The sequence below is a fragment of the Mesitornis unicolor genome, unplaced genomic scaffold (assembly GCF_000695765.1).
Source record: "Mesitornis unicolor isolate BGI_N332 unplaced genomic scaffold, ASM69576v1 scaffold4863, whole genome shotgun sequence".
Classification (NCBI taxonomy): Eukaryota; Metazoa; Chordata; class Aves; order Mesitornithiformes; family Mesitornithidae; genus Mesitornis; species Mesitornis unicolor.
Window position 1 is genome coordinate 13,855 of NW_010172424.1, and position 15,890 is coordinate 29,744.

The 15,890-nt window shown below is 45.0% G+C and overlaps 1 protein-coding gene across 1 annotated transcript in view; it reads right to left on the reverse strand.

The window, feature by feature from the left end:
• Nucleotides 1–8,777, reverse strand: part of LOC104537465 (Golgi apparatus membrane protein TVP23 homolog B-like) — a 13,740-nt gene extending 4,963 nt beyond the window's left edge. Inside the window, exon 1 of the mRNA XM_010180360.1 lies at nt 8,761–8,777. Within this exon, the coding sequence (XP_010178662.1) occupies nt 8,761–8,777 (17 nt within the window). The remainder of the gene's footprint in view (nt 1–8,760) is intronic.
• Nucleotides 8,778–15,890: the final 7,113 nt, after the last annotated feature.

Here is a 15,890-nt window from a genome sequence, read left to right on the forward strand (position 1 = left end):
GAGGGGCCGTTCCCGCGGGTCGGGCCGTGAGGGAGGGCGGCGGGAGCGGGCCGCCGGCAGGGAAGGCTGCCTTGGTACCGCATCTGCTGTCAGGAGAGGGGAGAGTAAGCAAGGGGGACCCATGTGAGCTCTCCTTTAGCACCGACACTCGTCACTGCCAGTAGTCCCTGGTTTTCAGTTAAAAATATCTGAAGCAATATTGTGGAAGTATGTGAAGTGCTGGTACCGACCATGTGTTCTCGTTGGACAATCTTCCCTACGTCTGCTCTGCAAAAATCTAAAAGCTGGTTGTGGTGTGGCATCAGGAATGTTACAGAAATTGTTACCATCAGCGTTGCTGCAACATGGTTAACGTTGTTGTCAGAGAGACAAATTTCTTGGGACCCCTGAAGACACGCAGCGCCACTGCCTAAGCGCCACGTTAAATTATTAAAAAGACCGAAAAAGTTAACCACAAATTCTTCTGAAAATCCTCTGAAGGAAGCAGCCACCTGTTTTTATTTTGGTTTGGTTTTGCTTTTTTGCTTATGGCCAAACACTTCCTTTAAGAACAAAGAAAAATAAAACAACAAACAAAACTTTATGCTTTCTTATTTTGTGATCAATGTAGCATTTTCACACACAGCGCTTCCTCCCATATGGCCCCAGGGTGCTGGCTGATACCGGGGACTGGACTCCCTAGACTGACCCCATGGTCAGTCTCTGGAGTTGGACAAAGCTCCCTGTGACCCTCCGGGCATTCCCAGCCAAGCAGGCTGAATCCCCAGGGCTCAGGCTCACCTCTGCCACAGGGGTAATATCCCCACTTGCTTATAAAGAGCTTCAACAGCAGCTAGTGCAGTGAGTGACACAGCCCTCCCACTCGTGGCTTACTCAAAAACTATACTGGCTTCACATTAACACTTTATTTCTATATAACACCTGAAAAACCACAGCAGAGAAGCACCATAGAAATAAGCATATTGTGCAACATGTCAGAAAACTTCATCGTATAAAGACCTGGCAGCTTAATGGTCTCTCATACATCTTTTTTTTAATTATTATTTAGAAAGGGCAGATACAGAGTTGTTACAATCAGCTGCCACCTTAAGTCTGATACACACGATCTGATCTCGTGCTGTGTGATCCAGCTACAAACAAGTAAAATGTTCTTTCACTTCAGTACTGCCTGCATATGGTTTTGTCTTTGCATCAGCATAATGACAAAAAATCCATTTTCTTTGTCTAGTTAACAAGTGTATTTTATATGTTCACTTAAGTGAGTTTCTCATTTCCCAGGCAATCCAAAGCTGTTACTGATAAATACAATACTATATAAAAACTTCGTTTACTTTTTATATCATTGCTGTTGCCTCTTTTTAATAGTCTTGCTTGTTTGCTATTCACCGTGTGAAGCATCAAGCGCCGTTCCTCTGCTGAAATACAGACACTTCTAATTATAACCAACCCTCAAGTAAAAACATGTTTTGTTCAGAAACGCCTGTCGAGCTATATGAACAAAATTGAAGTGGGTGACCCCAGTACAAGAGTAGTGGCACCTGGTTACAACAAAACTACCGAAACTACCTTGCCACCACTCTGCCTGGCCTTGCCTCTGCTGGCAGGTCCATCACGCCCAATGCACTGCCGGTGCTGCCCACAGCACCCTCACCTGCACACCCAAGGACTGGGTGCACAGCAAGGTCCATTTAATTCAGACTGAATAACAGTACAACCACCTCCTCAGAGTTACCTTCGCAAGTGACCTCGCGTACCGTGTAGGACATCTTCCCATACATGATTTCTCTCCCAGTGCATCTCTGACACCCGGCTCCCAGCTTTGCATTCGCTGTGCTGAGGTAAAGCCAACCACAGGACTTGCTCCAGCTCTGCCTTTGTAGGTGACTTCACACCACCTCTGTTGGCCATAGCATCTTGCGAGTGCCCGAGCACCCACACCTGCAGAGAGGTGTTGATTTATTGGCTCCAGATAGGAAGGCAACACTCTGATCCTCCTCACTTCGACACAAAGACTCATCAGCCTTTCCACGATGTTTTTCCATCAGGCTCCCTCTGTGAGATGCTTTTTTCCGGAGGGTTTTGCCAAAGAGCCTCCGGCTGCAGCTGCGCTGAGCTTACACCTGATTTCTTGGGAGAAAGTGCCATCCCGTGGCTGAGTGTGAAATGCTTGCTGCTTCGTGTCAGAAAACCAACGCCAGGCAAAGCCACCTCAGATGACTACAGTTGTGTGCTGCAGTAAGGACTGTGTCCAAGCTCCTGTCCTCGCTCATCCCCAGCCCGTGTGGTTTTTCAATACCAAATCTGAGCTCCCACACTCCAGCTCCCACATCTTCATTAGTTTCTAGCTCCCTCCTGGTTTTATGTGGACATTTAGTTTTTATTACCTGTTCGTTATTACTCTTTGGAGGACAAATATTGTTATTTTTCACTGTTAGCAAGAGTGGCTAACAGTGGCTTAATCCCAGGCTTTAGAAGTTGAAGATGACATTAAAATAAGCAAACCAGAACTAATCACCACCCTCCTGTATGAAGAGTTTAAAAGACATTAATCTCAAACCAGAACTCCTGCTCAAAGTGGCTGTGGGCAGGAGCATCCTGCCTCAAACCTCTAATGCAAGAGAATACCAGAGAGATTTCTGGTACACTGTCCCAGGTACTCAAAGTTGGACAACTAAGTAGGTTTTTGTCATCCCAACTCAAGCCAATTCAGATCCTGAGCATTAATGGAAATCAAGCACATTCAGGCATTTTAGCCACAAAACACCAGAGAAATAGAAACCACTGTCTTTATTTTTTACTTAATACCAATTTAATTTTAATCTGCCTTCCAGCTGGGTGGCCCCAGCATGTCCTGGTGCCTGTCCCAGGGGCAGGACTTGGCATTTCCCTTTGCTGAACCTCACCAGGTCTCAGCCCATTTCTCCAGCCTGTCCAGCTCCCTCTGGATGGCAGCACGGCCCAGTGCATCAGCCCCTCCTCCCAGTTTGGTGTTACCTGCCAATTTGCTGAGGGTGCACCCTGTCCCACCATGCACATCATTAATTAATGAAGATGTTAAACAAGATCAGACCCAATACTGACATGTGGGCTACACTATTTGTTACTGATCGCCACTGTCCCGGCTCAGCTGCTCAGCCAGTTTTCAACCCACACTTCTACAGCTTATAAACTAATAAATCCACATAAACTCTAGTTGTTTGGGGTTTTTATTATTGTTCACACACAATTGAGCCATAGAACGAGCTATATTAGCATAAAACAGTGCTTTGTCTGTAGGAACAGCAGGTCTAGCAAGATAAATCTGAGAGAGGACTTGGTCCCTTCACTGCTTGAGAAATAGCTGAATATTCCAATAATAACTCTTAGAGTTATTATTATAAGACACACAGGAGTGTGTATCTTGAGAAGTGTCTGTCTTGACAAATCTATTGAATTTATACAAAACCTTTCTTTTTATACTAAACCTCTTTCTGTTTATACTAAACGTTGATTCAAGGCCAGGCTTGATAGGGCTCTGAGCAACCTGATCTAGTAACATTGTTCCTGCTTGCTGCAGGGGGGTTGGACAACCCAATACATTCTATGATTCTATAAAGGTACAAAGGTTTTACAGAAGACTGGAAATGACAGAAGGATTGGAATGCGACAGCACATCTACCAGACTGCACTTTTTTTAAGGCAGAGAGTCTGTATATTGATTAGGATCAAGGCAGCGGGTACTTTGAAATTATTTCAGACTGATTTTGGAAAATGCCAGCATATTGCAGAGGATGTAATAAAGGTGTTCCACAACTTTGCAATGACCAGCAGCAGATCCAGCATGAGCTGGTCAGCATCTCACATCTCCAGAGCAAGTTAATGCATCTGGCTGACACTGTGGTGTTTTGTTTGCCCAAGGTGAAGCGGTGTTCTGCTTGTAATCTGGTTGTGCTGTTTATTCTTCCTCACCATCTCTCTGTTGGCATCTAAGGTAGAGTCCTACTTGACATCCTCAAACTGGAACATCATCCAGCTTGGTGAATTGATCACCATCCTGGAGAAGGGAAGGAAAAGCCCTTAAGAGCACAGATATCATTAACAGCAGTTACTGCCTCACAGTGCGTTTGCTTCTGTGCAATACAAAACCCGAGGGCACTTCAACAGATCGGAGATAACCATCACTCGTTTAAGGAAGCAGTAGCAATTAGTCACATCAATCAGACGCCCTACATTTTATCTCATGCTCTGGCTGAGCCCTATGGAGCTCTTTTCATTCAGCTGTATAGCAAAATTTGTTTTAAAAGAATTAGGATGAAAATTGTCATCAGTGGACTGAGCTAGATCAGCGCAATGCCAAAAGAAACAGGAGATATCATATTATTAGGGACATTTAAACCTAAATTGGAGGTGTGTACTGGGTCTGGTAGAATGTAGTTAGTTATCTTCACAGCAGCCCATATATTGCTGTGATTTAGAGTTGTGACCAAAACAGCATTGACAGCACACCAGTGTTTTACCTATTACTCACACAGAAGCAGGGCACTACCTTCAGTTTAGAGGTGCAGCTGTGAGGACACCTAGAATTTTCTATTATTGGCTTTTAGAAAGAGGAAGGAGGTCAGGGAACAGGTAAAGGCTTTGTCAGGCCTTGGCTTGATTCTCCAACATCTTAAGAAACTTGGGTTCTCAATTCAGCTTTACAGTTGGTCCATAGAATCATATAGGTTGGAAAAGACCTTTAAGATCATCAAGTCCAACCATAAACCTAACACTGCCAGGTCCATCACTAAACTATGTCCTTAAGTGGCACATATTTTAAATCCCTTCAGGGATGGTGACTCCACCGCTTCCCTGAGCAGCATGTTCGATGCTGTGTCTTAAGTTGTACAGAAACGGGAAATTGTAGATCGGTGAATGGACTAAGCAAATCTATTTTCAGCCATTGCTAACAAAACCAAGTTATTGAAGCAGTCAGTAAGCAGTAGAGGCCTTTAAAGCCTGTCTGTGAGGAGTGTAAAAAGAAAAATGCAGAATTCCTTACCTTTGTTGTCTACCTAGTTTAGTTCAGCAACTGATTGCAGCTGTTGACACCAACCTGTTTTCTGCAACACAGAAAGAAGATATGGGGTCCCCTCTCATACTGGCCATCACCACTTTCAGGCAAGTTCCTGTCAGGTAGTTACATATATGAATCTTCTCATCAGCACAGCCACTGATGACTCTGAGATAGAGGCAGAGACAGAACTGCCCTGAAAACACAAGACGTCAGTGTTGGTACATTCATCACGCTTTCACAAGGAGACTTGATCAACTACTTTTTGTCTTGGGGGAAATGCAAAGGTCTGCCTCCAACAACAGGCTAAATAAAGCAGCTCATTGAGATATTTAAAAGACCTAGCAGATGTCCCTCCATGTCCAAACAAGCCAACCCAGTGCATCTTCAGAGCAACCCATGTGGTTTTGGCTGCATTTTAAATGTCATTTTGATGTCTAGGAAAGTAAATGAAAACAATACAATGCTACAGTTTTCACAGTTCTGATAAGCAATTAAATATTAGAAAATAACATAATACACATTTGATAGGGTTCAGCATTATCTCAGCCACCTCTGAAATACTATCTTCTCTTGACTAGGTGGTATAAAAAAAGAGCATAAAAATGGGGGGTTTTTGGAGGTTGGGATCCTTGAAATACTGGGTTATGCACTGTCAGTCTTAATTCATCCCTGTTTGTGAACAAGTGGTTGCATATTTGCATTTTAGGTTGTAGGTCTTAACTGACAGACACTGGTTGCAGCCACATAGGGCTTGACACTGCTTTAAAGATGAAGATTGTTGAAATTGGGAATATTTCAAATCCTAAAACTGATAATTAACGCATTTTGTGTTCCTGTAAGGAAGGCATTTTCTTTACAGATTTAGTGGACTGCTGAATACAACTTGAAACTCATCAGTTTCATACTCAGGGTGGTGGAAAGTTATTAGGCAACTCTTAAGGTTTCCCAACATACTCCATCCCAGGGCATATCCATCAGTGCCTCCTGTGACTAGGTGCCACTGATCAAAGGACAAGCACTTAAACAGACCTTGGTGCTCCTCCAATGTCTGCAAAATAAAAGAAATAGGTGCAACACTGTCAGCAATCTGGATATAAATATGCCAAGATACTTTATGGCACTCGCAATACCAGCCTCATGCACTATATTCTAGTTTTATCGAGTGTCTTTATATACCAATACACCCTATGGATAACTGTGTTGGTTTTATAGTCACTTATGAGAAATATCGTGGGCTCGTTGCTGCTGATGAGCTACTAGCATGGAATTAACATCCATTTTCCATCTTTGTTACATGTGCTAAATAGATGTTACTGCGCCGAGGCCCTTGTGATCTATTGAATGTTCAGCCAAGAGAGAAGAGAGTGGAGCTGTGACATCTTGCATCTGAGATGCAGCTCAATTTGCAACTTTCTTCCCCACAAGTAGAACGAGCTTCACTCCTCTCAGAGGTGTGGACTAATATTAGTTCTGGATGCCTGATAAGGTGGTTAATTAGCAGACTCTGTCTTTACTTTGCAGAGCAGCTATCCAGCTCCTTCAGCTTTGTAACCTGGGTCTGAGAGTTAGTTTCATATTTTGGTCTATTTCAAAGTCTTTGGCATAAGCAGAAAGCTCCAAAACTAGCACAGGAGATTTTTGGCAATTTCACGTGGAATTATCCACCTAAGAAACTTACTTTGATCAGAGTGCCCGTACCAGCACACCAGACCTTCACCAGCCCACAATTGCACCCGCTGACAACACGGGTGCTGTCCATTTTAACCACCCAGACAGCACTGTTGTGTTTCAGAGTCCTGACACATTTCCCACTCTCCAGGTTCCACACTGTTAGGGGCAAAAGGGAGAAATAGTAAATATGTATGACCCAACAATAGTTTTTTCTGATTTAATTAAAAGATACTATTGGAATTACAGTTGCACCTTGTATCTGCAGCTCTACATGGAGCCAGGTGTTGACTTAGAGTGTAATTGCACAGCAAAATTTTTAAATGTTAAGTCCAAAAAACGGCACATACTCTTTGTCCTTATTCTGTAAGGTAACAACAAGGACAAGGGGCGATGGGAACAAGCTGGAGCATAGGAGGTTCAGTCTGAGCATGAGGAAAAACTTTTTTACTGTAAGGGTGACAGAGCCCTGGCCCAGGCTGCCCAGAGAGGTTGTGGAGTCTCCTTCTCTGCAGACATTCAAAACCCGCCTGGACGTGTTCCTGTGTGACCTGGTCTGGGTGATCCTGCTCTGGCAGGGGGGTTGGACTGGATGATCTCTCGAGGTCCCTTCCAACTCCTAATATTCTGTGATTCTGTGAAGGACATCTCTAGCAAAGTTGGAAGTTGATACCACTCTCCCAAGACTTGGTCTAGCCCTATAGCTGCAAAGCCATTAAAACTGAATAAAAGCAGAAATGTGAATTTATTCAGTGACACAGTCAGAGCCCTTGCGTGTGCATGTGCCATCCATCTTAAGCTGTTCTGGAAGCAAAACTATGAGACGCTAAAATTCACCTTTAGATTTTTTATAGACTAACTGTCCCAATGTGTCACACCTCACAGTTCCCAGGTACTCTGCCCATTGCTAACTACTGTTCGCCCAGTTCTGGGAAGCTCCTGGTCTTGGCTCTCACCTTTCACCATCCCATCTCTGGCTCCCAACACAAACTGCTCTTCGTGTAAATCCGAGCAGATGACTGTCCCACAGTGACCATTAAAGATTTTCATACAAGCACCACTGCATATATTCCAGCATCTACAAAGGACCCACCAAAAAGGGAGTATGGTGATTAACTTAATTGATGGCTTATTCATCTTATTATTTCCCACTTAACAGGCCCAGCTTTTCTCCCGTATACAATAAGTTAAAATCAGGAGTCATTCCACTGCAGTGTCAGAGGAGTTGGAACGATCAAGTCAGGCTTACTATTAAATATTTACCAATACACTTTGTTCTTCTACCTTCAAACTGTCTGGAAACATGTGGATAGATTTCACCTTTGGCATGGTTACATCAAATTAACCTTGAAATATAGAGCTTTATAGATAAAGTTGGTTTTTTACTGGCTAAGATTTCTGTTTACTTTATCTAGAGAATGCAAGCAAGGACTTAAACAGCACTTTTGAAGTGAGGAAGAGCACAGAGCCTGAGATGGTGAGAAATTTTTCCCTTTTTATTAAGAGCTGCCTTTGATGAAGCTGTGAAATTGCCATGCCAGAGGCAGACAACCTGCTCTTTAGCTTTGCATCCCTCATTGTGATACACCTGAGATTTAGTGATAAATAAGATGCAAGAGCTAATCATCTCCATCCACCTCTTGCTGCAGGGTGCTGGAAAGAGCAGCTCTGCAGCAAGTACCAGAGTGCTAAAGCCTGCTTAGCTAAAATGTCATGGACAAACACAGCCTTGGTGAACTCGATGTTGACCTTAGCAAGGCCAGAATCTCACTGCAGGTACCTATGGGAAACATATCTAGTGTTGAAGATACTCTAGGAGAATCTGTATGTCACTATCTTCCAATTTTATCATTCAGCGCCAGAGGAAACTGAGAAACAGAAGGTGTCCTATGTGAGTGGGGGATGAGTTTCCTTACCCTCTGTCCTTTCTTCATTATTCTAATGAGAGTGATGGAAGGAGGATTCCTAAAGATTGGGGTGGAAGGATTAAAGTTTCATTTTTTCTAGATTTTCCAAGGGGCTCACCTGATGCTGAGATCAAAGCTTGCGCTGAGAACGAACCCTTTCTTCTCATTGAGGATCAGTGCTCTGATGCTCCCTGCATGGCCAGAGCAGAGGAGTCACTTCTTTCATTCCTGACATAGCAAGAAGCCTCACTTTTCGGTCTGCAGAGCCAACAGCTACCAAGTTTCCACCACTGTAGTGGATTACTCTCCTTTGGTCTGATCTGGATAAGAAACAGGAACTGGGATGAGCTTATGTCTTTAAATATAATTTATCTTGGTATCTTTGAAAAAAAAGGATTTGACACTGAGGATTTCTTATCAGTGATGCTGAGAGGCCTTTCTCCATCCTCTTACAGAAGGATCACAGGGACTGGGGCAGTTTTGCAGAAACTGCTGTTTGCCCATACAGGCAGGCGGTCTACTCACTGCTCCATGAGGATACGGATATTGTAGGAGCCACAGAAGACATTTCTCTCTTCCGGTTGGACTGTGTCAGTTTTCAGATCATGATAGGCTGCCTGCAGATTGTCTTTCTCCTCCTGATGGAAAGAGAAATAGGGAAAAGTAACTCAGAGAGGGAGGAATGCAGCGTTATTCCATAGTATTACACATATCAGCTGGGTGCCCACTGTAGTGATGAGTACAACAGAGACAGAAGGTGCTGGTGAGGAGCACCCAGCATGCAGGAACTTCCTGGTTAGTGCAGAAACAAGGGCTGTTCTCATGCCATGTTCCTAGGCTATGCATGCAACTGTGGGATGCAGCAGGACAAGCGGGAGTTCAAGAAGGTGCTGCGCAAGCACTGGTCCTTGTGAATTGCTCACGATGGTACAAGTGCTGGTGCTTATGAATTTCTCACAGTGGTACAAGCCAGAAGGGGGATTGAGAGAAGAGCGAAACAACTCCAAATTCACTGCCCTATCTTCCACAACCACCGTGTCCTCCTCCCTCCCAGAATATTGAATTGCAGGATCCATGGAAGGCAAACAACTTCCAACATACCTTTGTTTTACTTCCCCAGTTGTGGCCTTTCCCTTCAATGACATCACTCTCTTCGTTTAACTGTGGAATTGGCACATCGACTATTTTGGCATAGTTTGGAACTGCTCCTTTAGGGCACAACCCCTGGAATAAACCATAGAGGCGACACAGTCACTGCAGAGCCCAGGCACACAAAGGATGGTGCTCATGTGTCAATGCTTCAGTGTCTCCATGGGACGCTGAAGTTACACGCAAAGCTGAGCTGCACGCACTCACTTGCTGTTATTGTTTAAGAGACCTGGCTTTCATTCACCACTTTGTTCATATACAATTTAACTTCTTGTGAAAAATTGTTTGTTTGTTTCTAAACTCTACTCTTAAGCTTGCAATAAGCTGCAAAAGTTTTACATTTCAACAGAATAAAATTACAAGGTGTGTCTCCTCTTTGGTGAGCAATCAGTTGGTTCAGAATCCAAACCCACTGAGATGAGAGGCTCTCAGCACATCTTTATCAATATTTAAGATTCCTTTTGAAGGTGTGAAACCTTCCATTAATCCTTCTTTGAATGGTAGCACAGAGCAGAGATTTCTATGTTCTCTTCACAAGCCAGAGCACACAAAGATCCCTAACTTCATCTCTTTGGAGGTTTACCTTTACACTTGGTGTTGGTAGGGCAGTGTTGTGGTTTAAGCCCAGCCACTAACTCACCCAGTGGGGTGGGGATGAGAATTGAGAGAAGAAAAATAAAAAATAAAAAAAGGTAAAACCTTCAAACACCCCTTTGGCCAGGTCAGATCAGGTCAGCTTCTGTTGTGCTTACTTGTGACACTGTGAACTTCTGACCTGGCTTAGCTCTGCAGCTGGAGGAAGAAGGAACAGGGCAAAGCTGGGAGGTGGTCTCTACTAAAGGGATCTCCATCTAGTGCCTTGGGCAGTAGCAGAAAAATAGCCTCTTTTTAAAGTGCATAATAACGGCAGAAGCCCAGGCATCATACCTGCAAATACAGGATATTCTCCTGCACCATGCATTGACACACATGTTCCTTCTTGACTTTTTTGCCCAGAAAAGCCCAGTATCTACTCACAGTGGCATGTGCGTTGAGGGAATTTTGATCCAAAAGCCCTGAGGAATGAAAGAGACAGGTTGGCAAATGCCTAGGCACACCAGACATTCATTACCCCCAAGGGAAACCACCCTTGGAGCATCAGAACAGCTTTACCCAGAACGTACATGAAAAGGTGAGGTGATAGGCAGCAAATTAAATCCTTGGATAGGATGGCATTAGAGGGTGACTGGAGAGATTAAGGAACCGCAGTGTCATCTTGATCAGCTGAGGACATAACAGGCAGCTTGTCCTCTGCATCTGGACCCCCTGGGTGAGGCACTTGGTGTTTTGAGGCCAGAAGTACATTGCTGGTGGTTGCCCACCTAGAGGACAGAAGAACTGACAGTCTTGCAAGCACTTGAGCTTCAGTGGCTATTAATGGTGCTGTTGTTAGCAATGCCCTGCAAGAGTTGGTTGATCTTAATCTGACTTTTCTGCTAATCCCTTTGGTATTGCACCATTTAAAGAAATCACTGTCCTGCAGGACAGATCACACCAACAGCGTCTGGGGGCAGAGGTGTGTGGAGTGACAGCTCTTCCCATTCACCACTGCCTTGAACAGTAGCGAGGGCTCTTCACAGCTAGAAAAATCCCATGACCCAAGGGGCCATGGGAGACCCTGGGTGAGCTTGGTGGGGATGCAGTGTGACAGCTTTCTCTTTGCAAACACAAGACACTTTACGTCCTCCACCCCTATCTACAGCAGTCACCATCATGGGAAGGTGTCTGTCCCAGACTGTAAGGGGGAATATCAAAACAACCTCATGCCAAGGACACAGGATTTATTTTCTGAAAAGAGTGGAAAACCTTCTCTTCCTTCAGCCATTAGACTTTCTTTAGTGGAGATACAACTTTTCCTTTTTCCAAAATGACCCAGAACAGAATTGTTCCTAGGCAGTGCCAGTTGTTAGCATCCTGGTATGAAACGCTAGACTTTTTCCACCAGTATTAAATTCTCAGGCAGCAGTACTCATCACACTAAGTTGGCCAGTTCTTGCAGATGAGGTTTTACTTTTCAGAGCAGCAGAAGTGCTAGGAGATCATGGTGGAAATCAAATCTGGGTGCTGGGCTGAGGACAGCTGCCTTCCTGGAAACTACATTGAGATTCAGCAGATGATCCCTCTACTCCCTCTGGAAGAATTAAGGAAAGAGTCAAACCTTATAAACACAGTACGTTTCTCAGAGCTGAATAAGAGGACTGCAGAAGTTAAAATAGTGTAATTAAATACTTAATAAAGAAATTACACTATATTATTTATTCCATCCTTTCTAGCGATGCAGAATTAGTCCCTTCAGTGCTTTATTTCGCATGGTTTTTGTTAGTTAAAACACTCCATTCACAACCACCCCTCTTGAGATACATTGCCCAGAAGAATTTGTATGAGGAAGGCATTTTTTTTCATTACATTATTGTCAACTCTACTGTTTATAGGCTACATTCATCTGCCCTTTAACAACCCCTTCACTTACAGGGTTACTGCACGCTGTTGCACACTTATAGGCTGGTGCTGGGTCAGGATAAAGCTGCTTCTTTCAGCACTTACTGTTCGTGCTGCCCACACAGAGAATTTTGCCATGCAATGAAATACCTGCCAGAGAGGGGAATGACCAGACTGCTGCAGGTGGGTGATGTTGCCTCCATCTTAGCATCACCCCTGGCCCACGGTGCTTGCACCCTAGAGGTGCACAGCCTGGACATTTCCTCCAACTGTTAAAAGCCATCCACACTGTGTGCCGTCACAGGTGACATCCTCCTGGCTAGCACACAGACTGTTGCTTTCAGGTCTGGTTAAGTTCAGACAGTCTCAGAAGGGAGAAATCAAGAGGATTTTAGCAGCCCAGGGAAACCCAGCACATCCCCAGCAAGGCAGTATCTGCCTTTCCTACACTCAGAAGCTCCTAAGAGGAAAAGCATAATGGCGTCAGCACCCCCAAACATCCAACCCCATGGGCCTGGCTGCCCCAGGGGGAAGCTTTTTGACTCACTGCTTTCTGCCCGATTGCCCTGGTTTTGCTGGGGCTGAACTGTAGAAACCTTTTTAATGCTTCAGCCGGAGCTGGATTTCTGAGAAAGCTGTGTTTGCTTTAATGAGCACAAGTTGATATTGTAGCTTTGACTGGGATGGTTATTTTCTTTACAGAAGCTGATAAGTTTTTTATTTTTATTTTCCCTGGCAGTTATTTACATTTTCAAGGTTTCACCTGCACCTGTGGTTCATAGTTTCCATTTTTCCCTCCCTTCTCTCTGCACAAGAGAAAGGGGGAGAAGCAAGAGTCCAGGACTCTCTGGAACAGGTGACCCAGGACAGATGATCCAAGTTGACCAATAAAGATGTATTCTATCCCATAAACATCACACTCACTAGAAATCGAAGAGTTTATAAGGAATGACCCCCTCAATCCCTTCCTTCCCTCTACTTGGTGATGGCAGCCCAACTTGGTTCCTGAGGCTCACCTCTCCTGTTGAGTTGTTGCCATATGGCCAGCGGCTGCTGTCTGTGAGCCGAGTATAACTTTGAACACTTTATTATCATTGTTTGTATTCTTGTTAAAATTGATTGGCATTATTACTGTTGAAGTTTGGCTTGTTTTAGTTATGAAATAGTCTTTATCTCAATTGACAAGTTCTTTACTTTTAATCTCCCGATTCTCTCCCTCATCCCACCAGAGAAAGGTGAGCGAACAAACTGCGTGGGGTTATCCCACGGCACCGATGAGCAGGCAGGGCAGCATCACCTGAAGATCTGCTCCGCACCCCGAAACCCCCCCGGTTCCCCGCCGTGCCCATCCCCGCCGCGTTGCGGCTGCGAGGAGACGTCCGCTACCGCCAAGCTCCGCCGGCCCAGCCGTATTGCTTCTAATACCTGCCCCTCCATCCCGCAAGAAAAAAAGCTGCTCAACGGCACCCGGACTATTTTGGAGGGATTCTCTGCCCCCACCTCGGCTCTGCCCAGGCAGCAAGGATGGGGAACACCATCGACTTTCGACACCAGTGTTTGGTTTTTAGACACAGAGTCCAAAGGCAATAAATGTGAACTAAAGGGTGCTGGTTGAGGAGGTGTTTGGGAAGGAATTGTGCAAAGATGCTTCACAATCAGCTTGCTTTGGTCAAACACTTTTTTTTTCTACCTTGGGTTCCTGAATCCCAAGCCTCCCTAGGTTAAAAAAACAAAACAAAACGTAACAAAAAAACCACACACCAAACAAAACACAAAACCTCATTTAGTCATCTAATAAATCAAAAATGCATATAGAATAAGAGTAAAGACTGGTTCATCCATCATTTGGGAGAAGGTAGGAGGATTAACTAAGTCATAAAAAACCCCTTTTGACAAGACAGAGCATTGCAGAGCGGCCCGGGGTGGCAGCAATGAACTCCTACTTCTCTAGGGGCCCCCTTCATCCCTTGAAGAGAGAGAGGCACAAGTGCGTTAGGACAGCACAGCCACATACCTGGGTCTTGCTCTGTGCAAGGCAGGTTTGAGGCTCTCTCCATGCCCCTTTGGCTCTTTCACTTACCCGGACAGGAGCAGAAGAGGCAGCACTGGATGGGATCACGATGTGCTCTACCCTGCAGAGATTTCAGTGTTGCCCGTGCAGTGGTTTCAAGTTCAGTACGTGCAAAACAAAAGTGCACCCAAGCCACCATCCCACGCACGTCCCCACGGTCACATTTGCCACACAGGATTTTAATGCAACTCTTTGGAAGAGCAAGCAGAAAAGAGCAGGGCTCCAGCTTCAGCCTTTCTCCTCCAGTTTGCAGTTGTTTTCCTGCCAAAAAAAGCTGCTTTCAGCAAATCCACCCCTTTTCACCAGTTCCAGACCCAGCTACAGGCTGCCCCTGTGTGCTCACTTGTTTAACTAAGTCAAAGCTTGGAGCTTTGCAGAGATCACAGCTCCTCACAGAGATGCATTTCACTCCCCATGCACAGAAATGCTCCCTTTACCTGCCTTCCTAAATACCCAGTGATAGCTAGGAAATTATCTTTTCTTACAAAATAGCCCATTTGGGATGGCAGCACCCACCACTGAGAAACTGCTGTCTCAGGGGGAGAGAAGCCCCCAACATCCCCAATCTGCCCTGCCCCCAAAAGGGCACAGCCACTTCTTTCCAAGGCAGGTCCCCACCATCCCCCCTCTCCACACATGCAAGGAGGCACAAGCATCCCAACAAGACAACATCCACCCAAACCAGCCCTCAGACCCCCATTGCCTTCAGCCCCAGCCTTTGCAGAGACCCCAGGCCCCTCTGATGAGACAATACCCTCTGCAGCAAGCTTAACCCACTGCCCAGGGGAACAGCAGGGCTGGGAGCACACCCCACACTGCCAGCTCCTCTCAGATAACCCCTAGGATTACTTTACCATTATACAGGGCTGAAACAGCACCTAGGGGTATTTGCTAGAGATAAATATTGACACAAAGGACCTCAAAGAAGCACAGCCCACCAGCTGAGATTGCAAACTGACTATTTTATTTTAATCTAATCTATTCTGCTCTCCCCCATACTCCTCCCAAGCTCCAACTCCTCTATGCTGCAACTCAGCCCTTTTATTGGAAACCTGTGCTCCTTCCCCAGCTGAAATAATTTTGCCACTGTAGGATCTCAGGTGGCTCTGCCTGGGAGTCTTTCCCCTGGTCGGAGTCATGGGGATTTGTGTTTTAAAGCAAGCAATAAATTCCTGAGATGCATAAGATTCATTTAAAGATTAAAGCAGTGGAGGCAAATCAGCAAAAACAAACTGAATGCTTTCCTGACTCAATTTGTCCTGGGACACACAAAAACCTGGGAGAGATGAAGATGCCTCAGAAACAGATGTGGAGCTGAAGTCTCGTATCTGGGAGGTTTGCACTGGGAAGAACTGGACACAATGGGAAGCATACTGGTTTTCCAAGGCTCAAGGACACCCCAGCTGCCTGCTAGAGTCCAGGCTGGGCAGGGAGGGCTTTTGCCTGGGTCATTTTTCCCTTGCACAAGCATTTAAAGAAAAAAAAATTTTTAAAAAAGTCTCAGTGTTCTGGAATAAGGAGTGGAGCATGCCTAGGGGCTAGCAAGTAAAACCCTCTTTGTAAGTGGTGGTTAAGGCAGAGC